This window comes from Thunnus thynnus, chromosome 19, assembly GCF_963924715.1.
Source record: "Thunnus thynnus chromosome 19, fThuThy2.1, whole genome shotgun sequence".
In the NCBI taxonomy this organism is placed as follows: domain Eukaryota; kingdom Metazoa; phylum Chordata; class Actinopteri; order Scombriformes; family Scombridae; genus Thunnus; species Thunnus thynnus.
This window is the reverse complement of record NC_089535.1, coordinates 16,613,855-16,640,946: the sequence shown is the minus strand read 5'-3', so window position 1 is coordinate 16,640,946 and position 27,092 is coordinate 16,613,855. Positions and strand designations below refer to the sequence as shown.

General features: G+C 40.1%; 1 protein-coding gene across 1 annotated transcript; it reads left to right on the top strand.

Moving 5' to 3' along the window:
- The first annotated feature begins 3,089 nt into the window (after positions 1-3,089).
- kcnn2 (potassium calcium-activated channel subfamily N member 2) lies at positions 3,090-26,887 on the top strand. The gene is made up of 9 exons (XM_067574911.1): positions 3,090-4,043; positions 4,422-4,517; positions 14,661-15,079; positions 15,387-15,528; positions 15,725-15,835; positions 15,940-16,067; positions 18,076-18,084; positions 21,177-21,246; positions 24,833-26,887. Exons 1-9 carry the CDS (start codon positions 3,273-3,275, stop codon positions 25,106-25,108), a joined length of 2,022 nt encoding a protein of 673 aa, XP_067431012.1. The 5' UTR covers positions 3,090-3,272; the 3' UTR covers positions 25,109-26,887.
- Positions 26,888-27,092: the final 205 nt, after the last annotated feature.

Sequence of the window (27,092 nt, the reverse complement as noted above, 5' to 3'; positions counted from 1 at the left end):
CCTGCTCTGCTCTCAGTGTTTTCCCTATGCCCTCATTCGCTCCGTATTACATTTAGGGGTCTCAGTCACCGTCTGTCTGTTTTTGACCAGCCAGCTTTTTGGACATGTAAGCCTGTTTTTGAGTTTTGATTTTTTAAAGCCTTTTTTCCTCCAACCCATGCTGCCCTGTGTCTGCATCTGGGTCCTCCACCTGTCTGTCCTCATTCATGACATCAAGGGTGTTCTAAGTGTTTGTGGTTATAATGGACCACCACCTTCACCCAAAGGAAAATGTCTCCTGAGCACCTGAGTGGCTGTTTCTGTCAACTAAGCAGGCTGCTCGCTTTGCTACTTCCCTCATTTCACATTTTTCTACCTACTTGTCAGTACGATCAAAACACAGTCCAGTAGGTAAACACATGGAGGTGGGGAGTAAAGTGGTGCTGACTCTGTAATTGTGTGAGACAGCATTATGTTTCCCTTTCAAGACACATCAGAAGGAGAGCAGAGAGAGCTGCACACTCACAGCTCTGATGCAAACTACGTATTTATTCATAAACCTGAAAGTCTGTTTCTGTACATACTGCCTTCTGCAGGATAGAAACCACACTTGAACCAATGACAACAACCAATATACGAATATAAACATAATTTTACAGTTTTGTTTTGTTTTTGTTTGTTTTTTTACTTTTTTTTTTTTTTACATTTTTATCACTCTATATGATACTGTGCTCTACAAATAAACTTGACTTAACTTGATGAAATGGGTATTCTATCCTGAAAACAGACTAGATATACCAAAATGACAGATTGTAAATTTATGAATAACAAGTTGTCTCCTCCCTCCTCCTGATGTTTTCCTTTAGATGTTTGTTTTCACTTGTCCCTTCTAAAGGACACCAGGTTAGTGGTCCCCTCAGTCCTTTTTACCACTAGGGGGAGCATCAACTTGAACCTCAGAAAATATTATTGTGTGTGTATGACCAGTATGAATGCACTTCTACCAATAACTGCACTTTGATCATAAATCTCCGATGAGAAAAAATTACTTGGATGGAACAACCTGCCTTTAAGAGTCTCATGGGACTTCATGAGAAGCTTTGACGATCATCACAGCTCCCCCTGAGCATGTTTGAGGGCATAATTTTTTAATGTTTTTATACCTTTCTACTTTTCCCATACTCTGATGTACACTGATGTATGTTATTGTTCTTCAGTATCATGTATTATTTTCCACATGAAGTTGGGTATCCTCTAAATATGTGAGGTCAATTTCAATGGGATTTACCAGATTGAATAAAGTTTATGTGAGAAATTTGACTTATGAATGCAATTTTTAAAGGCTCAGCAGCAGCAGCAGTAATACTGACTATCAAACAAGATTAATCCAGCTCCAAGTTTTTAGAATTCTGAAAGATATCAAAAGTGGTAAACTGATTTTACATAATAACATTTTTAATGAACATTTTAGAATATGAACTGTTTTGCAATCATTTTTGATCTTGATCTTCTGTAATGGAACAATTATTGTCAGTATGAGTTTATTCTATAGATAGACAGACAGACAGATAGATAGAAAGATAGATAGATAGATAGATAGATAGATAGAAGATAGATAGATAGATAGATAATTTTTATTGTATAGTTCCTTTAACTAAATTACTGGCAAACAAAGGCACGGGGGAACTCATCACACACAGTACATGTGGGAAAAATACAGGCTGATATGGGTGGAAGATGACTGGAAAATAACGACATAACTGGGATGTATGCATCAAGGTAATAGCTACCAGAAAGATGACAATTCGCGCTTAAATGACTCTTAAAACCTCTCCAGCAGTGCGTCCTGTGACCGTGTCCCGGAGCATACTGACACGGCTCAGAGACTGCCTGGATATGATGAGCGCGTCTATCCTGTTGGCGATATGTGGCTTGAATTGATGTGGGCTGCCTTCATTCATTGGACTCTACACACAGAGAGAGAAGACGAGGCTTCCGCCTCAAGACGGTGGGAGGTGTCACGTGGTACGTGTATCCAGCCTATCAGGAGTAAGTGCGCATTGCGATCCTGTGCAGAGAGATTGTTTTATTAAAGGGTTGGTGGTGATCAATGAGCGAGTGGAGCTGTCCACGGTGCTGAAAGTTAGTTCAGGATGGACTGAGTTTCAGGACCACGGACAGCTCCGCTCCCACGTTTCCTAATAGCACAAATAGACCACTATGATATAACATTTCTATATTATAAACTCCAGTTATGATGTGTCCTGTCCAACTTTGCATGTATTTAGATTCTGTTGGTGTTTGCTGGTTCCATGGAGGATGTTAGGATGAAATATATAGCGAGAGACAACTTTACATCTCCAATGCGACTGAAGCAGAGAAAGCCTTATGAGCAAACTGTGCAAGCTCTGACTAAAATCCCACTGCAAATAAAAAAAAAACATAACTCCAATATCCAACAGCACTAAGACTAAATTTGTTGCTGCTGCAACGCCAGGACGTGTGGATGATTGGGTTTCAGCCTTTGGTTTATGCCTCCACAGCTGCTCAATCTCGGGCAGTTGGCTGTATTTCCTCGGGGTGATATAACTCTTCTACTCCATTAATAACGCAGCCACCAGCGGTCACATCAATCTGTGGCTGCAGACACAGGCCCCGGCCATAGGTGCTACAGGCCTGCATGGTCACATGGTCAACGGCCAATGAGCTGAATGAAATCAGCATCTTGTAAATCAGAGGTGACAGCGTGATACGTGTGTTTCCTATGAAGTCAATAAATGAGGGATCAGTCAGGAAATTTATGAATAGGCCTGGCTGACGGGTGTTGTGTGCAATACCTAAATTACATCTGTTGAAATGCAGAGGTGTATTGGAGGTTTAAGTGATATTTAGCAAGACAAAGAGGAAAAACACACCTCTTATACTTTTCTTTACTCTCTTTTTGGCTGCAGTTTTAGAAGTGTTTTTATTAGAAGCTCAGGTCTTTGTGAGAAAATATGTAAAGGTGTAAAAGTGCAGCTAGATCTCCCAAAATTAAAAAAAAAATTATTTTTTTTTAGTTTTTGTTAGTCCTGATGAAAAAAGGCTGGGCCTCTTATACCATGGTTGCAACCTTTTCATGACGTCGAGCCAGTTGTTTTGGTCCCCTCTGCCCAATCGGAGGCTCCTCTCACATTCTACCGGAGCCGAAATGGGTCTGTTCATGCAGCGGCTCTGTCCTCCCGTAAGTACCATAACGCCCTTCGTCGGGTGCTCTGTGGTACCCGACTGCTGCTTTAAACAGCAGCACTGACATGGAAACCCCATTGCAGCTGCAGAACGATTTCTTTCCAGAGCAGCAGTTCCAGCACTGTAAGTACCAGCACTACTGCGGGCGGGAGGATCGGCTCAGCAAGCAGCACGACCAATGCTGCACCTGCAATAACTGCACCTGTGATGCGAGAAAAAGCCTCGTCTTTCGCGGGACGTCGCCGACCACTGTGGGAACTTTAAGGACACCTTCCGAAACGTCTTCGAGGCAAGGTTGCCAGTACAGCGTCTGCGAGTTCACACCCTCTAGTCATGGTAGTTCATCCAGACATCATCATCCTCACCATCAGCAGCAGCATTGCCGCGATCGGCAGCGGGGCAGCCTGGGCAGCAGCCACAAAGACAGTAACTCCTACAATGAAATAGCCATGAGCAGCTGCAGATACAACGGCGGCGTAATGCGGCCGCTGAGCAACTTGAGCTCGTCCCGCAGAAACATACACGAGTTTGATTCCGAGTCCCAGCCTTTGCAGCCCATCTCCGCCGCAGATGCGTCGGACACTTTAGTATCTAAGCCGGAGAATAATTCCACCACCCTGATGCCTTACGCATCGGGAGACGGAGGGGGAGGCTGCAGCCACAGCAGCGGTAAATCGGGTAAAAAGAAGAACCAGAACATTGGGGAAAAGCTCGGACACAGGAGGGCCTTGTTTGAGAAAAGGAAGCGGCTCAGCGACTATGCTTTAATCTTTGGGATGTTTGGGATCGTTGTTATGGTTATAGAGACTGAACTCTCATGGGGAGCCTATGGAAAGGTGCGTATCTAGAGTTAATTTAGGTGGCATGTGGCTGACAGAGCGAGCCCTTTACATTAAACAACTTTGGCCAGAAGTGTTCAGTTAAAGCAGTCTGTTTAAATAGAAGGCGAGAAAAGTGTGGGCTCACTATCAAGTGTCCCATGTAGTCACATTGTCCTGTCACATACAGGCCAAAAGGCCCACTGCTGTCCAACCATGAAGGGGAATCCCATAGAAGATAGAAGAAGATATCACATGTCAGCAGAAGATGAATTATAGTGTATTATTTATGTATATTTTGGTCACACATGTAACAGTTGGTTTGACATGTAAGAATGTGATTTTATGCTGTGATGTTGTGTGTTGTTTGGCTTTAGTGTTGTCGCTCTTTTCCAGGAGTCCCTGTATTCATTAGCTCTAAAATGCCTGATAAGCCTTTCTACAATCATTCTCCTGGGGCTGATTATCATATACCATGCAAGAGAGATCCAGGTAATGTGGAAACACTTTTTTTCTCACTCTTTTTAATGTTGATGTGACTGAATGGGAAGGGACTGCCATAACAGCAAATGTCTTCTCACAATTAAATGCTCAATTTGATTTAATATGTCCACACAAATTAGTTTGCTAGCAGGAAATCCTCCTGAGTATTGGCACATTAGATAAAATTATTGATTTATCAAAGCAAATAACTTCTTGTAGAAGCAAGTGAAGTGTTAAATTTGAGTTTCTCTGCAGAGTGGGACTTTTTCAATGAAAACATGAGCATGTTGCAACTTTATTTATTTTCTTTTTTTAATTTCCAAAGATAACATCCATTTTTTATATTTGTCACATAACTATGAATGTTTTTAACACCAAAAAATCTACACAACCCTTTGATTGCACGAATGTCAGTACAGGTTTTTGGACTGTTGATTGAAGTGGGTGCCATCATCATTTGAACCCACATTAACAGCTAATTATACATTCTGATAAGATTTAAGGACTCCTCACAGTGGTCAGTGAATGAATATAGATTGTTAGCCTCCCCAGAGACCTTCCAACACTTGGTCAGCTTTATGACCTTGCCTGGGAGCATTGTTGCATTACTTACAATTGCGCTTCAGCACTTGCGTCTTTGTTGAACAGCCACAAAATTAATGGTATCACTTTCAGCAGGGTGGATGTATGTTTGCCAGAACATTTTCATGTGTCCAGGACTGTTTTTTTTTTTTTTTTTTTTTTTTTTTTTGAATCAACTCAAAAGGAAAAAAAAAAAAAACTTGACTTGAAAAGAAACACTGCTCAAGCATTTTCCTGAATCTTGAATGACGCCATGTTTAATCATGTTAATGGTTTTTCTTACTTTTAAACGAGATGGTGATTTTTAAAAAGTGCCGTTAGCTAAATTATACGAGCTGATCCAGCTGTTTTCATCTGCTCTTGGATCCAAGATGTAGAATATGGTCCATTTATGAATCAGAAAGATATTACATTTGGGTGAGGCACCAGGATTTTATCTTTTGCATTAAAAGTTGGATTAGCTAAGGTATATTCATCAGCCTTGTTGGTATGTTTAGCACTTACAAGTCCCAGAGGAGTATCAGTCATTGAAATAGCCCAACAGTAAAATGTCTCACCCCCTTCAGATGTCTCATTGTAAACCTTTCTTTATGAGGGATGATAGAAATGCACAGACATCATTACCATATTTCAATGCCTAACGGAAGCATTTTCATTTCCCATGCAGACGGTTCCCAGTAGCTGTTTATAAATTAGAAAGCATACGTTTCCATGAGAGTATCACATTCATTCTTTTCTCCTTGTGCCTCCACACCTTTTACTCTAATACTTGTGTAAATTATTCCATTCATAAACTCAGCTTTTTCACCTCTTCCTTGTACAAACTTTCCTTGATGTTAAATAATGTAAGTGTTTAGTTGTGACTGCTATATCGCAAAGGTGTGTTCCTCATCACTGCGGGTTTCCATTAGTGATTTTTGTAAACAGATTGTGTTAAATTGGTAGTTGTGCCTCAGCGGTGCATTTATGGTCCCCTCCCACTAGAAACCAGTTAAATGCTTAAGGACTGAATTGTGCTACATACTTTTAGTCACAGAGGTGGCCCTAATTTTTCATATACTTTTAGTTTCAAAGCTGCAACTAACGATCATCTTCATTATAAATTAATCTGTTGATTATTTTCTCAGTTAATCCATTAATCGCTTTGTCTATGAAATGTCAGATGATAGTGAAAAAGGCCCAAATGTCTTGTTTAGTCCAACCAACAGCCCCAAACTGAAAGATAATCAGTTTACTAACATGTATGACAAAGAAAAGTATTAAATCATCACATATGAGAAACTTAACCTGCACATTTTTGGCGCCTTTACTTAAAAATAATTAAAACAATTAACCAAATATCTAAATAGTTGCTGATTAATTTTCCGTTGATGGAATAATCCTTTAATCAACAATTTGTTCCAGCTCTGATCATGATGCAGCAACACATGTGTATTGATGAATATGATAAATATGGTGACAATATCCAGTTTTACAAAACTTGAATCCTTTATTTTACACCTTAAAACTGTCTATGAAGCCACTTTCTGTCCTTCATTACACAGAAGCTGAAATTCTCAGTTTATCTTCAAAAAACAAGCTTTTCTTTCCATTCCTTTAATTGTCAGTAGCTGCACATGTACCAACAGAAAGGCTGTTCAAACCTCTTTGATCCAGACTCTTGTGACAGTCACGTCAACATCCAAAACATGTTTCACCCCAGATAGCTCTGTCTTCGTGATAAAGACATTTCCTCCTTTGCTGACCTAGAAAACTTTATTAAGGAAATTGTTTGCCTGAGAATTGATTACCACAATACATTTTTCACCATATATCCCCTCGCAGTCATGATTTATATACAGTTTATTATGTATTAATGTAACAGCCTGAATACTTATATGAATCAGAAAGCATCATCACTTCGCTGCAGTCTTACTCACTCCTTACTGCTTTCTAAATGTACAAGTTGATTATGAGTTCCGTTTTCTAATTCATTGAGCTGCCTCTGGAGCAAACTATCAGCTCAGTTCCTGGAAACTGACTCAGTCTTACTATTTAAATCCAGTTCGTGGTGTTTATACTTCAACTTCCACCACACCAGCTGCTCCTTTCTTTCCCTGCCTGAGGGGCTTTTGTGCCTGTTGTTGCTAGTCTGTCATTACTTGGTTCCTGCAGGCTGACATATGTGCCTGCACACGCGCGCGCACACACACACACATACATTAATTCTAAATCTATCTTGCTAATGACTAATGACATACAGGAACACATAGCAGTTCTGGTATGTGTGTTCCTTTCTCATGTATTCTGCGATTCTGACGTTTTCTGCTCACTACAGCACTTTTGACAAACCTGTTTAGTTGAAAACATCAGATAAAAATGCAATTTGTCTTCATGTGTGTTAAGCCACGGCTAAATTTAAAAGACATTTTAAAGGTGGACTAGGTCAAAGAGGCTTTTTAAGCCTCTAATATTCAAATATTATAGAGGATTATCCAGGTCTGAATAAAAGCTTAAATAAAACCTCAAAGATGAAAGGTTAAACCTAAGATTCACTTTTGGTCAGTTGTAATTGACTAACCACGTAGCCAAGAAAAATGCTGTGTTTGGAATTTAAACATAAATATTAGTCTGATAAGTCCAAACTGAGAAAATATTTTTTAAAAAGCTGCTTTCTGAGTAAAATGTTTACTATTTGTTAGCAAGAGACAGGAAAAAAAAACCTGCATGTGGTCAAAACTGAAGCAGCAGAGGCCAAGATATCCTTGGTTTTAGTCCTGCTCGTTAAGTTTATAGCTGCAACTAATGATTATTTTCATTATCAATTAAACTGTACACAATTTCCTCTTTTAATCGATTAATTGTTTGGTCTATAAAATGTCAGAAAATGGTGAAAAATGTCAATCACTGTTTTCCCAAGTCCAAGATGCAACCTTAAATGTCTTATTTTGTCCCAACCAACAGTCCACAACCCATATTCATATTAGACATATTACGATTAGATATTCAATTTACTGTCATAGAAGATGAAGAAATCCAGAAAAAATGCGCATTAAGAAGCTGGAACCACAGCATTTTTTTCTTAAAAAAATTACTCAAAACGCTTAATTGATTATCAAAACAGCTGGCGGTTACTTTTCTACTGATCAACTAATCGTTGCATCTCTAGTTAAGCTAAAAAACAAAACAAAATACTGTATCCCTCTATAATGCAACATCTTTTGTTAGACATTCGCTTATGACGAGTAAACTGACTTTAACTTGTAAAACTGGGGGAGTTTCACTTTATATCATAGCAATTTAGCTTTGAAACACAACTACTGACTAATTGAGTCCATGTTTCGTATGATCACCTATATGAAACACTGCACCAAATATGCTTTTGTTAATCTAATGTGTTTGGTTTGTGACCTCAACCTGATTTTTGATCAGGATCTACTTGTTTGTGATATTAGAGTGCTATTTCTAAAGTGCACTTTTCCATGTGGCAAGTTTTGCTCCTGCAGTGAAATCGATTATGCATGCACGTCCATGTGTACTCACAGATGCCTGTCAGATGTAGAAGCATAAGTCACGATGATGAAATATTTCCCCACCACTTCTATCCCCCTTAAAACTGATTTACTTGTCAAACTCCGGTAAAGATCGCGCCCTCTCATTTTTATAGAGTTTAACAACAGGATGTTTTTTTTCCTCAGAGTGACTGAGGACTCCAAAGGTCAGGTCAGACAGGATAGATGTTGTACACCAGCTGTCATTTGAATTGTTTAGGGATACATCTGCCGTACTCCGATGGCAGTGATGGGTGACCTACTGAGCCAAGTACATTAACAGAGATGGTGTGTCCATGTTCTGGGAAATGTGCTTAGATTTGTCCCATTGTCCACAATCAGGAGAAATAGTATTAGTAAATAGTAATGTTTGATCCTCTTTTGTTCAAACTGATGTTTTTCAGGTTGCTACAATGAATGTTAAGCACATAGCTATTTATACTTCTCCTTGAAATGTTAGCAGCCTCATTCAGTCCAAATGATGTCTTTTGTTGACAGCTGGCGCTCCGCCCGAGGAATTTTTAGACTTTTTAGTTTAGTTGAGGTTGCTGTGTTGGCAGGCAGCGACTTACTGTACAGCATAAGTGGAAATGGAGAGGTTAGAGTCGGCAGCGTCTCCCTGACTTTGATTTGTCATTGTCAAAGTCTGATATGAGCAACGAGCTCGGAACATCTTCCTGCTCTTGCTGCTAAGATGGTTGATGAGTTCACCTTATTCCCCGACAGACAGAAACTGACATTTTGAAAGATTTCTCTTGTTCTCACATCAAAGGCTCTTTGCCGTGGGGCATTTGTGTTAAGGCCATTGCTATGTCGCTGTGGCTTGTGATGACAGTTTTGCTGAGTTCTCTTAAACTAATGCAAAATGCTTGGGGGGCTGTTCTGTCTTTGATGTGTTCTTCTGTGATAAAAGTCAGCACTGATGTTTCACAGTTGCACAGTATTCAATTTTACAATCTGCAGAGAAGATAAAATAACAACACATCGCCCGAAATGGGCCAGAGAATCCTGCCAGAGCCAAACTTGGTGGTGCTTGTCAGAGCGCCCATGGGTGGTGCGTATGTGTCAGAGATATGGTGTAACTGCAGGAGACGCTCGGCATTTCTCACAGTGAAATCCGTCCTCTACGTGAGAGTCCAGACTGGAGTCAGATAACCATCACTGGCTGCTGACCTCGATGTTTTCACTGAACATGCAGGCTTTCAAGGGCAGAGAAACTCCCAACGAGTCAAGAATCCTAACAGCTACTTATTGATGTCATTTGCTAAACCATGATTCTAAACATGCAGATGATTTTAGTTTATTAATGTGCTCATCTTGCTGCAACAGCAACACTCCAAAGAAAGAAAATAAAGATTTATTCTGGCTTTCACTTTGGCTCAAAGCGTTCTTCTTTCACAAGAGTAGAAGAATGTATATGCAAATGTGCAACTTAATTTCAAGAAACAAAAGCAAACTGAATCCGCAACAGCTTCAGATTTACTCAGCAAAGTGGCCTCTTAGTGGCTCGCTTTGATATCATAAATAAAGCATTGCATTAATGTCTAATTGGGCTGAACCTCTCAACCTAATTCACTAATGAGATTGAGCGATTTCATTCTCAGTGACAAGATATATGTTCCCATCTCCACATTACACAGATTAAATATTGAGCCGGACTCCATTAGTTATATTGAACGTAGTGAAACCAGTAACCAACCCAGCTATCATCGCAGGTGAGCTCCTCTGAGACTGTGCGGTGAAGACGCGGGACAGCGGCAGGCGGGGGGGATGATCTCAGGACATGTTCAACCGTACTGCCTCTCACCCTGACATGAATGAAACGTTCCCATGCATTCTTAATTATTAGACTGTCAGAAAACAAGCAGTTAGATTTGGTCTCATTTAGAAATGGCTGCCAAATTCGCTATTTGTTCTCTGAGATCTGTTGTATGTATGTGCTCTTCTGTCATTGTGACAGCCAATTCCAGTTTTAGACCATGAGGACATTTTTGGAAAGCGAGGACATTTTTGGCCCCTTCTTACTCCTCCCAAAGAGCTGTTTTGAGGGTAAAGGCTTCGTTGTAGGGTTAAGATTAGGATGCATTCTCACGTGTACAGAGATACAACCCTGTGTGCGTGTTGATAAAAAAGGGATTATAGGAGCCAGATAAAAGAACATGAACAATTCATGAACAATGACTTAAAGGGTCATAAAAGGGTAAAACATTTCCTGAGGAGGTATCTGTATGTGGTGTTTCCAGAGTAACAGGGAGACTGTTTCAGGAAAGAGATGTTGCTGTTCAATTTTTTAAATGTAAATTTTCGATGCAGTGAGCGCCACAAATTTAAATTGGAGGAGGCATAAATCTCAAGGGGCAGATATCTCAAGACTTGGACAAATAAAAGCAGAACTTTGTGCATTGCAGGATAGCTCTAAAGTTAAGCGAGAAAATATGTTGTTTGCAATTTGGGTGTACTGACCCTTTAAGCAACTAAATTAGCATTGCAGCCTCTGTAGAATGCAAATTAGCAGCATTTGTCCGCTTCGTTTAAACTCTATTCATTATGTTCATCACATCTGAGTTAGTTTCAGCTTGAAGCGACGTTTTTTTCTGTTGTTTATGCAGTTTGAGTTTGACAGATGTTGTTTTATGAGAGCATTCTTTTAACATATTAACAAATTTGTCAGGTGGTTTTGCTTCCCTTCCTTGATTTTTACTGACTTTTTGTACCTTCTTTTTTTTTTTTCACCTTGCTGTAGTCAAAGGCAGTGTTGTTTTTTTGGGTGTGAGGAGCATCTCATTTTGGCTTTCTTGGATCTGGATCTTTCTTGGATCTGCGTACAAGATTTCTTGATTTATATATCTACTAACGTGCAATAAAACAACAAGGCAACAAATTGATTTGAATTTGATGGACGCAAATGAAATTTGGGCACGGATAATTTGGCCTCTTTGCAGCTCCGTTAGTTGTCTCATGTTGCTTAAAATACTGAATCAAAGTGCTGATTGTCAGACCTCTGCTTTGCCTAAAAATGTAGACATATTTTTAGCTGCTTAAATTAGTTCAAAATCGTTTTACTTGGAGTGTTTAAATTATTTGTCAACCTCCTGTAACTAATTTAAACTTTTCCTGGCTCATCAGCTGTCTGCTGTAATTTCTCTTTGTATCCTGACATGATTTCAAACACACAGTTTTGAGGGTTTTTTTCTCCTGCAGAGGTAGTTTCCCCAACCTCTCTGTCATAACTGCTGGTTCTGCTGCTAGCATGGAATATTTGATGCTCTGAGGTAAAGGGCCTTTGAGTATTGTATTTCAGGTCATCCATTACCATAATTGCTTTTAGCCACCAAGTAAGCTTTCCTTATGCAACCTGGGTTTAAATGTTTAATTACATTGTTTTGAGGTAACAAACTTTGTAAATGCTTTTGACAGGACGGGTTTGTTGTTTAAAACGTAAATTAAAACGCAGCTTGTGCTGTGTGCAAACAATAGATTTAGCTGTTTTCAGAACCTAATTCTGTAACTAAGAAACTGAAGCAGCGTGGAGTCGCAGCTTGTGTTTCCGTGTCTACATTACACTCACTTGGAAAGCCAAACAGGACAAGCTGTGGTTAGAGTTACACACTTCTCTGACAGATGTCAGTTTGTTAAAAGAGCTCGGTGTCACTCATTTGATATGAACAACTGCCTCTGAAAATTTAATTCATGTGTTTTCTGTGTTTGGGGGGAAACTTTGATTGTAGCTTTTAAATAAATATAAAGAAGCTGAACAGGCTTTGTGGGACGGTTTGTTTGGGGACATGTGTCAGTTGTAGCTTCTTGTGTTTTTGTTGTAATGTGCCAGCTTGTGGACAGCTGATATGTCTTGTACAGTAGCTGCTGGACTTATAGTAATTGGCTCAGAAACGGGCTATAATGAGCGTGCTGTGTTTGCTGTTGTGGGTTCAGTGAAGTTTGTGTGTTGAAGTGAAGCTGGCGACTGCAGTGTCAAAGTGCCTTTGAAGCTGTCAAATTGTACTATGAGGAGCATTCATGTATGTCTGTGAGAAAAGTGGCAGTGCACAGTACTATCGATTTTTTTTTCTTTGTGCTTTCTTTGTCCTTGAGTTGAACATGTTGAATATGAGCTTTCTTTTCACTGTGAGAAATATGACTGTTTCAGCAATTCGATTTTATGTAACACATCACAGCTAAATTTACAATCTGGGTCACTGATCCCATTAGCCCTCCAGGATTGGGACAGTTTTTACTTCTGTAATGAGAAATTCCAAATTAAACTAAATGGATACTCGTTGGCAAGATGCCGAGCCATGATCTGTGCCTCTAGTGTGTATTATGAGCATTTTATTTCTCACACACTTATCTGCACTTTTTTTTAAAGCGGCTTTTTTGACTAAAGCATATCCAATATATTACAGACTTAGACATATTAACTTAAAAATAAATTGTTTTCCATTCTTCTTCATGGGTAAATGCTGGCAGGTATTTATAGAGCTGGAAATAAAAGTCACTGAAAATCCAAACTGCACACTTTAAAGTAACATTTAAGATGAGCTGAGCCGAAAGATGAACTGACCTGTGCACAATCTTGCCCCAAGAGATGCTCAACTGTAAGCAAAAGCATTGCATGTGCCTATTTTCATTTTAAAGTCTGAGGAGTCACTGGACATTGTATAATTCATTACCGAGCATATTAGGGAGGTTCCTGATGAAATGTAATCATGTGCAGTTTTTTTTTCTTTACTTAGAAAGGCTTCTGCTCTCATGGCAAAAACAGCCCGCCAGGAAACCTGGCTCGTATTTGCTGACAGCGACATTTTGTGAAATATCTACTGCCAGTTGTGACGGCCTGTACACCAGCAGAGGACCTTGAGGTGATTGAGTGGATAGAGCAGAAGCTGCTGTGGAGGAATATCAGTGTGGTGTGTCAAAGAGAAAAAATCTCTGACAAATTTAGTGGAAGCTTATACAGTTTGATGGTATTTAATCTGCAAACCACACCAGCAAATGTAAAACTCAGTGGGAGGAGTAAGATTGAGATAGTGCATCTACGACCATAAGCTTGATCAGGGATCACTGGGAATGAGCTGGTGATGGCAGTCACGGGCTGGGCCATTAGTTCAGGGTGAGTACACTGAGCCGTGAATCTTGGTAGATAACTGTAGATTGGATTGAAAGCGATGAAGAGGAGGGAGGGGAGGAACAAGAGGAGGTGGCAGCAGCAGCAGAGGTGACCATATGACGAAGCTTCAGTATATGACAGAGGACAGAGTGGACAAGAGTGATGAGGGTTGTTGAAATCCACCCACACGCAAGTCCCCAGTGAAATGGCTTACCTTCTGGTCTGGGTGGCCAGGCGATCAGAACCTAATGCTAATGTGAAGGTGGCAGATGTTCTCATCAGTACAGCGCTTTGAAGTTGAAAATGCTTACTGCATGCTGTTAATTTAACACTTATTTTTTATTTTTTTTAGTCAGGGGGTCTGAAAGTCGTGAGAGAAACAAAGGAGCGGAAATACATGGCAGAATTCAGTCCTGGGGTAGTAGAGGCACACATGAAGGAAACAGACAAGCCTATTTCACTGCAAATCAAATATATTTTACATTAATAGCCATTATTTGTAGAATTTTACATTTTTTGCTGGCTGGTATTTTGATACCATACAGAAATTAATTAGAGGACATAAAAACATTTTTTTAAAACAAATGCAAACAAATTTCAGTCTTGCAACCGTCTGAGGCACATATTTGGACTTAAGAAATTGGCTGAACTTCTCCCAGATGTTTTGAGCACAGTGACTTGGATCAATAGTATTCTCTGGAAAATGGACAGAAATAATGTTATAGATATATATCAGAGTAATAAATGGGTGACAACTTGCAAAAAAAAAAAGTTGAATAATGTGATTCAAAAATGTGATTTAATGACTCGAGGCCATTTGTGACTTATTGTTTTAATGGGTTTAATGATTTCCTGTAGCTTGCTGTGTCACCATGATGAAAATGTTAGCAGGCTTTTACCCTTCATCAGCCTCACCGTGCCCTTTCCTTGCAGTTATTTATGGTGGACAATGCAGCTGATGACTGGAGGATAGCCATGACATATGAGCGCATCTTCTTCATCTGCCTGGAGATCCTGGTGTGCGCCATCCACCCCATCCCAGGGAACTACACCTTCACCTGGACAGCACGCCTGGCCTACTCCTATGTGCCATCCAAGACGGATGCGGACGTGGACATCATCCTGTCCATCCCCATGTTCCTGCGGCTGTACCTCATCGCTCGTGTCATGCTGCTGCACAGCAAGCTCTTCACGGACGCCTCGTCCCGCAGTATCGGTGCACTCAATAAGATCAACTTCAACACACGCTTTGTGATGAAGACCCTCATGACCATCTGTCCCGGCACTGTACTGCTGGTCTTCACCATCTCGCTGTGGATCATTGCTGCATGGACTGTGAGAGCATGCGAGAGGTGCCTGGATCAGTTTCTCACGCTATACTCTACTGCTCAGCATGAAACATAGATAAGGCATAAAAATAGATAATGTACACACTTCTTAGCTCTTTCTGTGTCTGAGCATTAAGATATAAAGATTTACACATGCTGTAAGAAAAGATTAGAGCTCTGCAGTATTATGACAAAATATTAAATATTACGTACTGCATAGTATTTTTTTCTTTTTTTAGATGAGAATTAGTCATGAGGAGAAGCAGGAGTGCATCAGTCTCTGCAGGTGCATGAGAGATGGTCAACCTATTGCATTTATTATTTATTACAGGTACCATGACAACCAAGACATAACCAGCAACTTTCTAGGAGCCATGTGGTTGATCTCAATCACGTTTCTTACCATTGGATATGGGGATATGGTCCCAAACACATACTGTGGGAAAGGAGTCTGCCTCCTGACTGGCATTATGGTGAGAAAAGCAGAGAAAAGCAGACTGAGTGCTTCAGTTTTTTTTCTTTGAGAACTGACAGGAAGCATTATTGTTTACGTGAAAGTAACTAATATGTTGCTAATATCTACTAACTGAAAAAACAGTTGACAAGCAAATCAAATATGTAAAAATCCACATTGTATATTTGTCCCGGTCCATTCTTGTTATTTCACAGGGTGCTGGCTGTACTGCCTTGGTAGTGGCTGTGGTGGCAAAGAAACTGGAATTAACCAAAGCTGAAAAACATGTCCACAATTTTATGATGGACACCCAGCTAACAAAAAGAGTAAGTGAAATCGCCACTTTGAGTTATACTGACATCAGGATATCGACAGATATTTCACCTGTATCTGTATTCTTGACCGAACGTCTCCTCGTTTTGCACTTTAGGTGAAAAACACAGCTGCGAATGTTCTCAGGGAGACGTGGCTCATCTACAAGAACACCAAACTAGTGAGGAAGATGGACCATGCCAGAGTCAGGAAGCATCAGAGGAAATTTCTCCAAGCCATTCACCAGTAGGTACCGAGCTCAGAACCTTGAACCCGCCACTCATGTTGGTCTAACATGTTTTATCCAGCAGTGTATTCATTTCATCTACCGATGCAACACGAACCTGAAATCTGAATTGTTTGACACCTGTAGCAAAAAAATGAAGGATCCTGTACTTCATGTTTCACCTGATTTGACTAACTTTAAATTTACAGATGTGGTAATGAGTTGGCCTGACTCTCTGTTGATTCTGCATCATGAAGAGTGGTAGAATATGCAAAGGAACCAGATTTATGTTAATTATATTCACGGATACATTAGAGGTTCTTGTAATGCATTTATATTAAAACAGGGTTGAAATGGTCGGTTTGAAAGAGACATATTTTATCTGTGTAAAATGGTATTTTCTCTTACTGGGATTTGGAAAACTTGCTGTGTGAAACAGAATCCATAAAATCTTATTTTACCATGAAATATTGTCAAGTTACAGAATTCACAGCAGTATATTGATATTTTATTCTCGCCTTTTGCTGTCAGATTGACTCTTGTGTGTCTATTTCGCTGTGAGTCAGATGTCAGGCTGACCTGAGGGCTGACACATCTGGGTTTCTACTTTTCTACCAGCTGGTCAGACACTTACCTGTCAGCTAGTCTTTTAGTGGGTCCCCGAGGACCCCTGAAGTGCTATCTAACTCCAGAACAGTATTGATTTTAGCCTCACCTCGCTCTTGTTTTTCTTCAACCTACAGTGCTTACAAGCACATCTACTCTGTGGCTTCTTTCAGTAACTAGCAATCAACTCTTTATTAAAATAGGTAATTAGAAGTACAGTGATTTTCTTATTATGTAGTCAAGTAAAATGTCCCCTGTTTATATGTTTGTTTGCTTTCTGTAGTTTTACGTATGTATATCGGTCTTTGTGGTCTCATGTGTGCAACTTTGATTTGCTCATGAGTATTTTGAACATACATTTATACATTAGGATATTTAATTACAAGGCAGAGAAACACATAAATTGTCTGCTGCTGCTGCAACCCGCATCCAGATTTGTGCCGTGTAATAGCCTTTTTGTTATGGTTGCTTTGTCGAGTCATTATGTCCTTGCTGTCGTGCTTAGCCGATTTGCAGCGGTGATGACAAAGTCTCATGTCCGCCTCCTGTTCTCTAGGACAGCCTAATAATGGAAATCCCTTGGAGCTAAAGCTAAATCTATAAAGAACCAGATTCAGAGAGAAAAAGTCACGTCCAGCTCTGTGTGCAAGGACAACTACTCAGCACGGTGTCAAGATCCTCCCGTCACACCTCTGCCTTATAAAGATGCTGTCTTGTTCATGCGGTAGTGTGGTTACAGGCCTTATCTCTGAGAGTTTTAAGTATTGCCTGTAGCCTTTATGCAGGACGCAATGCTAAAATTCTGTATCAAGATGAATATAGGTCAGGAAATGGCCAGACAGCGAGCAGATTGCTGAAGTGGAGGTTTGGAAAAGGCTCACAGCCGTCCTTGACCTGTTGTTAGGTGATGGTAAATATCAAATCAGATATCATCCTGCCTGCTTCCTCCAGTCAAGGCCGCAAGACAGTAAACCCAGAAGTCCTTATCAGTCACAGTAAAGGATGTGAGGTGTAAACAGATGTTAAATGGGGCCATAGAACCTTTTAGGCTCTGCCTGTGTTGCTGAAGTGTTGGTCAGACAGACTGACATTAACAGGAAGGTTGTTTTGATTTACTGTATTTCTGATATCCAGGAGTAGTGTGAAGAAAAGGGATTAGACTAAGAAAGCAAGCACAGCTGCAGCTACCAGAAACAGTCCAAACACAGCAAGATAACACTCTGGTTGCAGGAAGAAATAAGTCAAGAAAAACTCTTTGCTGCTGCTCAAGAGGTGAGGTGACAGCGTAGAGATGAGGGTTACAGCAGCCAGACTTGAGCAAACAGATTTTACCATCTGAATATGTTTATCTGATGTTGTAATAATTCATTTGTCTACTTCATGTTTCCTTTTTTTCCTGTTTGTGTCGACACAATGCAATAGAGCTCGAAAGTAAGTGTTCGCCTCACATGTAGATACAGACCTGTTGTGTGCATGCTAACGAGAGCTTGTTCTTGAACCCAATAATGTGACTAAAAAATTACACTCCCTCATTTGATAAGTGAAATTCATGCCACAAAAAAAATGTTTGTAATGATTGAAATGTTTCACATGACACAATCACAATGTTGACTGATTATTTCATTTAAGCTGCTTTGATGGTTTTTTTCTCACATTTCCCATTCAATCCTCAACATTTTGTGTTGCAATCAAACAGCTTTAAACAAAACCAGCACAAACACCTTTATATTATTGAGTAGACACACGCTGCACATTGTGAACACACCCATAGATGCATATTAAGTGAATTTCAATTATCAGTGATGGAGGGTGTTTTTCTTTCCATTTCTGCATGGATGTGATGAGAATTTGATCTTTAATCAGAAAGCCACTGATTAAACTCCAATCAACTGTGCTTTCACGTACCGAAGGATGACGACTAGAGCTCTACAGGAGACAGACCTCCAGTAGCACAAGTATATAATTCATACTGTCTCCTCAAGTCATGTTATACAACTTAGCGGTCATGCTCATACAGATCAGGGCTCAGGGTCATCTTTCGGCGTGTGGAACCATTGTTACGCCTGTTATTACATTTGCAGCCACATTTCCTCCATTTCCCTGTTGGATGACACAGTAGCGAAGACACTGATCCACTGTTATCATGGCTGGTAAACAGCATAATAACAAGGACATACAACTATCATGCATCTCTGTATTAAGACAAATTAGCAGATTTTGTAATAGACACAGCTGGAACGCTCTTTAGTTCATTTGGATGGTGCATTTTACCACAAACCACAGGCATGATGTTGCACGCATGCAACCAAATGTCTTTCAGTATGTTTCAAGCCATAATAGCTGTTAAGTCAAGTGTCTCAGTACAGTTAGACCACCCCTCTGGGATTGCTGTCACTTTCCATCCTCAAGGTTGTAGTGGGAATCGTAGCGAGACGCAGGACAGTCAGTCTGTGTGCTTGTTAGCTCAGAGATCAGCGAACTGATGAAACAGGAAAGTGACCTGAGAGGAAGGTCGGGGTAAAGCCTCCGAGCAATCCCGTTTGCGCCCGAGAGGCTGCAACTGTGACCGACAGGGTGAAGCTGTCAGTAGGGACAGACAGAAAAAAAAGGCTGCAGAATGTTCACCCTGTCCTTTACACCACAAGATAAATTAGCATTTATTCCTACAATGAGGTAAACAGAGGTCATGACAAAAGAAAGCAACTCAGGGGGGTAAAAAAAAATATGGTGCAGCACTAACTGAGATTGCCTTAACAGATTTAGTGGGATATTGGAAGTCTTAGCGTAGCCGTTTTCCCCTGATGAATAGCAAGCAGATTTAGAGTGCTCATTCAAAAGCAGAACTGCCCATGTTGAGTGATTGACTGTGGGGAAAGGGACATATACAATATAAAAGACATGGCAAGCAGGCTTCCTTGTCCTGACCTCAATCTGCTCCATGCTTTGACCCCATTTGACGGCTATTGGTCATCCAACTGTGAAATGCATAATTCTACCAGGTCTTACATCAACTGCAAAGTCATTTAACATTAAATATCTTTTATCTTTCATCATTTCAGATAGACTACCTTCTTTTTGTCTTTCATATAATTACTTGAATAATAAAAGTGTTATTTTGCAATAGTATTCTGTACTTGTCTGTAGAATTTGCTCTGTATGAAGCATTTCGGTCCTCAGGACATCTTCCTTTGCCTGTAGTTTCCTTTAGTGACTCCTGTGGCACCCTCTGTTGGTCTAACCTCATCTTCGCTCCACATCTGTCTGACTTCAGGAAACAGAGAAAATAATCCTGCATTGCATGAGAATGGGTGTATCTGGGCTAATTATCAGACTCCCCAAGGGCCCCTTGAATCCCTTCTCGATCTTCATTACTGTTTGCATTCGATTCACACAGCCTAATGATCACTTCACACACAAAGTGCATCAATGTCTCAGTTAGCTATAGAAGGTTTCTTTATTAATTTTTGAAAGTCTGAAATGTTGGTAAAACTGCCATCATGATGTTATTCTGTGTATTGTGCCCAGTGTAATTGAGCATGCGTGGGTGATTCAGGGAAGAAGAAAAAAATCTCCTTAATACCTAAAAACCATGTGTGGTCGACACTCTACAATACTGCACAGTTGCTGTTTTTAAGCCCCCTGAGAGGATGAGTAAAAACAGGCTTTAGAAGCCTAATTAAACAGATAGCAGAGATAACAGGAGATGTGAATTATTTAGGCATGTTGTGTGAAGAAGTTTTTTTCACAAACTTCAGAAGTAGGCTTATTGGTTGATAAAAAGTGGGCTATATTGCAAGGTATTTCAAACTACTACTACTACTTTCAAACTGGGGAAAAATAATATTTTTGATTTTTTAACCGGTAATGTATCGTTTTCTCTCCATGATTCAAGATGAACAGGATTCCTTGAAGTAGCAAAATGTCTCAGTTCTGATGTCACATCTTTTTATGCTTATATTGCAAAGTCTCAAAAGTAAAACAGTGCACATCTGTGCAGATAGCTACTGTCAAATCGTTAAACATTAATCTCTGTTTTTCCATAAAACAGTGCTTGATATCTATGTCTGTTTTAGCGACTAAATAATTCATATAGTTAAGCAGAGAAAAGTTGATTTAACAGAAGAACAAATGTTAAAAGATACTGTAGATACAACAGTGGGTGTTTTTGGTGTTTTACATTCTTATATGTCAAATAGCTATGGGACTTGATAAATGCTGTTTACACTGCACTGGTGCTCTGATATGAGTCCTCATCACTCCTTTAGTATGGTTGTATGTATTCGCTGAGTAGTAGAACTGGTTTCATTCTCCTCAGTGGCAGCCCCTCCTCCTCTGTGGTTTCTTTTTCCACTTGCATGCAGCTCAACCAAACAGATTGACCCCTGCAATCCCTGCATTCTCTACACACATCCTGTGCATGGCCTAGGAGTGCTCTCTCCATGTGTATGCCTTGTGTGTGCACAAATTCAATGATAAATTTTGATAGCGTTAATTTATTGGGTTCTGAATGGTCTTGTGTTCAGATTGAGAAGTGTTAAAATGGAGCAACGCAAGCTGAATGACCAAGCAAACTCACTAGTGGACCTTGCTAAGGTAAGCTAGACTAACAGTTCACTGCTGTATTGCACATTAGGATAGACAACTATCCTGACAAGTTTCTCTCCTTTGTGTGATTGAATTCAATGCATGCTAGCTCACTCGCTGGATTAGTTGTGTTTTATAATATAATCAAAGTCTACAGGTGTCAAATAAACAGACAGGCGTTTCACAAGGGGATAAAAAATAAATACTGTATGTGTGATAACTCTGGTTGTCTGCACTCACCTGAGATTCTAATCTTTTGCCATAATAACATCATTTTATTTTACAGAGTAAATTACAATCCCCAGGACATGTTCTCCTGAAAATAACCAAATGAGCGCAACAAAAATCCCTATTGTGTATGCAAAAACCCCAGCGTTGTTTTTCACTTTATGTATTCTGTGATGTTTGTCTCCAGATGCACTAAACAGAAGTTGACAAACCTTAGGGAAAGACCAGGCAGTGCGCCAGCCTGACACAGCAAAAACAGTAACCTGGGAAGGGAGACACACTGTGATCTGATGATTCAGCCAGAAGTAAAGGCAGAGAAAGAGAGGAGAGAGAGGCAGAGTGCTTTGACATTCAAAAGTACACCACAGTCAAACTGGATTCAGGCCAGCATGTCATGAAAGGTATTAGTTAATATTGCCCAATCGCCTCATGCTGTAAAACAGCAGTGAGAGTTGGGATGTGACATTGGATAAGGTGGCTTAGAGCCAGTGCCACTCAGCTGGCTCCTTAATCATTGTTATATAAGACTGTAGCCATAAGAGGGCAGTGTAGAGCTTCAGTTGTCTCCTCATACTCTCAGTGGAAAGATTGAACTAAATAGAGCTGAACATACCACTGATCTGCCACAACATTAAAACCACCTGCCTTATATTGTGTAGGCCCCCCTTGTGCTGCCAAAACAGCTCTGACTCGTCGAAGGTGAACATGTCCTCTGGTATCTGGCACCAAGATGTTAGCAGCAGATCCTTTATAAGTCCTGTCTGTTGTGAGGTGGGGCCTCCATGGATTTGACTTGTTTTTCCAGCTCATCCCACAGATGCTCAATGGGATTGAGATCTGGGGAATTCGGAGGACAAGGCAACACCTTGAACTCTTTGTCCTGTTCCTCAAACCATTCCTGAACAATTTTTGCAGTATGGCAGAGCACATTATTCTGCTGAAAGAAGCCACTGCCATCAGGGAATACCGTTGCCATGAAGGGGTGTACTTGGTCTGCAACAATGTTTAGGTAGGTGGTACATGTCAAAGTAACATTTACATGAATGCCAGGAGCCAAGGTTTCCCAGCAGAACATTGCTCGGAGTATCACATGGCCTCCGCTGGATTGCCTTTTTCCCATAGTGCATCCTGGCATCTCTTCCCCGTCCAAATGACGTAAAAGAAAACGTGATTCATCAGACCAGGCCACCTTCTTCCATTGCTCCATGGTCCAGTTCTGATGCTCACCTGCCCATTGTAGGTGCATTCGGCAGTGGACAGGGGTCAGCAAGGGCACTCTAACTGGTCTGTGGCTATGCAGCCTCATATGCAGCAGCTGCAATGCACTGTGTGTTCTGACACCTGTCTATCATGGCCAGCACTCACTTTTTCAGCAATTTGTGCTACAGTAGCTCTTCTGTGGGGCTAGCCTTCGCTCCCCACACACATCAGTGAGTCTTGGGCACCCATGACCCTGTCGCCGGTTCACCGGTCATTCCTCCTTGGACCACTTCTGGTAAGTACTGACCAGTGCATACTGGGAAGACCCCACAAGACTGCTGTTTTGGAGATGCCCCAACTCAGTCATCTAGCCATCACAATCTGGCTCTTGTCAAAGTTGCTCAGATCCTTACGTTTGCACATTTTTCCTGCTTCCAACACATCAACTTTAAGAACTGACTGTTCACTTGCTGCCTAATATATCCCACCACTTGACGTGTGCCATTGTAACAAGATAATCAATGTTATTCACCTCAACTGTCAATTGTTTTAATGTTGTGGCTAATCAGTGTATTATTGCCACCGCAGTCTCATTTGAAGCTCCTCAGATCACAATGTATCCCCTTAACTCATTATCTCTTCTACAGTCTTCTAAAGGATCTGGTTTCTTTTAATGTGATTTAAGAGATGCAGTATTTGGTCGATTGTTTTTTTGTTTTGTTTTTTGTCCACAGCATTTTCTTCACATTTGCCTTTTAGGATGAATTATGTTAATTATGTCGAATTGCAAAAATTGCCCACTTAAAGCTGTTGTTTGAAACAATCTCTGCCACTCTCCTCCCTCTTCTCTCATTCACTTGTCCAGAAATGGGATGATAGTGCCAAGATGTGGTTTTATTATGTAGACGAAGTGGATCTATATGGGATCTATATCTAAATATAATATTGCTCCATCAGTTTCATCCATAATTTATAATATTTGTTTTCCCATGGTTTACTAGGCCTCATTTCTTGGTCTCTAGCATTTTATTCCATTACAAAGGAAATTCAACATTTAACATTTAACTTAACATTTAAATGTGGGCTGCTTGTATTAATGTAAGTAATACAAACAGTCAAACTGCTGTCTCCACTAGCTGCTGGGTTGAGCGGTGTCAGTGCTACTTTAGTCCTCACTGATTCACATAAACAACCTATCAAATTATTCCCACCTCAAATCAGAAGAGGACAAGGTAAGTGATGGATGAACTTGCCTCCAGGCTGCCAGGGATTATTTGTCCTCTGCTGAGAAACCGCCATCCAGCGGCATCATTCCCACTCCTCATCCTAATGTGACATGTATTTCTCAGTGTGTTGTTGTTTATTTGTTACGACTGAACCTTGGGAGTTAAAATAAATATGCAGTATGTTTTAGATTTTAAGGTTTGTGATAAGACACTTAATGCGTCAAAAGAGCAGAAAGCATCATGCAAAATCAGCAGGCCCCTTTCCTGTCTCCTCAAGGTCATAGGATAATGTAGTACGGTCTGCATGGAAATATACTTGTAAACTGTTTATATAAAATCTGCCCTTCTAGGCTATGTCTTTTACAGAAAATGTGCTGGTTGTCAAGGTTGTAACTGTTTAGCATAAAAATAACTGATATACTCAGGTCACGACTTAACCTGATGTTCCTCTGACCTTCTTTTTTTACTTTTCTGCTTTTGACCTCTGACTCTCTAAGAGTGGATGACACTTTATCACAATAAAAGGATTTACTGTTCCTAAAAAATTTAGATTATTCTACTTTACTTTGTGTTTGTAACTGACATATTCTTAGCTATTGTCATTTTGTATTAAATACTGAGATCAGTAATTTTGTGACAGGTGATAAGGAGATGATATTGGCTGTGTTATTTATATGTATGTTTTGATTTTCAGTTATTTATAGTAGATCTGCGGTCTGAATAGAACGTGTTGACAAAGTGGATCTCTCTTGGTGTCAAGCTCACAAGCTCTTTTATTTCCTTTCCTTTTCAGAATGATCTGATAACACTTTCAACTGTATTTAAGAATCAAAGCAGTCATTGTTTTTTATCTTTGTATACATTTTGGACACACATGTTGTCCATCAAAAATGAAATTGGAAAACGATAATGTTAAGTGTGTTTCCTCTCCCCTGTTCCAGACTCAGAACATCATGTATGACATGATATCAGACTTGAATGAGAGAGGAGAGGACATGGAGAAGAGGATTGCCCTGCTGGAGACGAAGCTGGAGACTCTTCTGAGTAACTTGCAGGCTCTGCCGGGACTCATCAGCCAGGTCATCAGCCAACAGCACAGGGACTTCCTGGAGGTGCAGCTCCAGCCTTATGACAAACACAGCCCTGAGCGCTCACAGTCAGTGTCCCGACGGAGGTCGTCCTCCACAGCACCGCCCACCTCCTCCGAGAGCAGCTAGAGTCCAAGGGGAATGCCTCCACTGAAGACTTTTGCCATCATATGGCCAAGTTGCATTTATCGTAAAGCCTTATGGTTTCAATAAGTATTATCCAAATTCTGATGACAGAATCCAAGATACTGGGGACAGTGCATTTTAATGGATAACTTCATGCTGTTATTTGTTTTTTATTACCTCAAAAAGATGTTGTTATCCTTGCTCTGGTGACATGACCACAAATAATGGCGCTTCCCTCAGTAAAAACTAAAAGGCCCATCGATGGGGCTATGATAAGAACTCTTCTCCATCTCTATGCAGAGGTAGCCAGTTTTAGGTGGCAAGGTTACCAAGTGTGAAACTATTGCACTAAAATAGTGCTTCTCACAGACTTTGTGCTTCTGCCGACTTGATTCAGTTGCCGTCTTCCTCAACGCAAACTGAGAAATCAGTCAGGGAGCATGACAGTGATATTGGGGAAAAGTGCTGTGTTTGATGGACTGGAGTGAACTGACAGCAGAAGGCAGATGAAAATCACTCCTACACACTGTCACTCAGCGATAACTTAAAAAGCTTGAAATGGGGAAAAAAGCATATATCTTTTAGGTTAGAAACAGCATCAACTATAGCGGTTTTCTTTTGCAGAGTGCCCCCGTAGAATGACTATTTTTGGGGCGACATTGCAAATAATTTAATCCTCTAGTCGAAATGAATGCATCAAAATCTGTACTTGCACTTACTTTTTAATCAATGCACTTCAATGCTGACTGACGTATGATATAAAGATGCGTTGCTCATTAAAAGAAGAACATTTGAGATGTTTGGGCATGGGTTTATTATTGTCAATTCTCAAGCAGTGGCTAGTGTTGATGTCTCAAGTCAAAGCCCTTTTTTTCTGTTTTTCACAAGAATAATTAACTTACAGGTCTACAGAAATGTATTCAGTGTTCACAAACTCAGTAATTACCCCTTGTCTTGCTGTGTCTCATCTCCTGTCCTTCCTTCCTGTGCTATTTATGCTTGCTGTCACCCCAGCTGGGCAACAACAAATGCTGAACAACAACTCGCTGAAACCGTATCTACCTTTTAAAAAGAAAATGCCTATTTTTATATATTTTGATGAGGACAAGCACACCTCCTACAATTCAACAAACAACAATGGGGATCTAAGAAGCGACAGATTCAGCATATCTAGCACGTGGTTTAAGATTTCTTGGACTGGAGTTAAGATACATTCATACTCTATAGGTTCTTTCCTGAACTTAATTATAGACAGACTTTTTAAAAATTACATTATTCTTCAGATTGCATTTATTTTTTACAGCAAATGCTTTAGACAACACTGTTGGCTGAGCTGGAAGAGCAGGACTTAAGAGCAGAACTGGTAAATCTACCTTTAGTGGCTGGTATTTGTTAGGTTTTAGTATGTTAATGTCAAAAATCAAATCAAACTATTTTAATTTGATTGAGTACCCTCCTTGGCCTTTCACATAGTCTCCATGTCAACTGTGTGAAAAGCCCTGATGTGGCCAGTATACTTTCTAATCATAAATATTCATGTATTAACATTGTTGTCAATGCAGCCTTGGCGAGGTTCACAGAGCATAGCATGGGTCAGAGGACATCCGGTGGTCACTTATCAAATCAGCAGCACTGATCTTGTTCAACCAGCCCACGCACAAACCAATCAGAAGGTTAACAAAATGACAGATGTTCAGTCCACAAACTTCAGCAACATAGAAACCAATGAGAGATTATACTGTATGCGACTTAAACAATAAACAATTAAACAATAAAAATATACTATTTGACAGGCCTGTGTCATTTTTTTTTTATTGTGTGAGAATTTGTATGATAGGACAAGGTAAAATGTGTGTTTGTGTGTGTGTGTGTGCCCGTGCATAAACATTTAAAACAATTCCATCAGCATATTACTGTGTAAGCTGTGGTGCAAATTCTAATTTTACATTTTAATTTTAATTTAATTTAATTTGGTGTGGAAACCTCT

Excerpts from the sequence above, each read along its gene's own strand:
- kcnn2 (XM_067574911.1), top strand. The coding sequence starts at position 3,273 with ATGGAAACCCCATTGCAGCTGCAGAACGATTTCTTTCCAGAGCAGCAG. Across the intron at positions 4,518-14,660 it reads ACCATGCAAGAGAGATCCAG|TTATTTATGGTGGACAATGC; the intron begins GTAATGTGGAAA and ends CTTTCCTTGCAG. Across the intron at positions 15,529-15,724 it reads GCCTCCTGACTGGCATTATG|GGTGCTGGCTGTACTGCCTT; the intron begins GTGAGAAAAGCA and ends GTTATTTCACAG.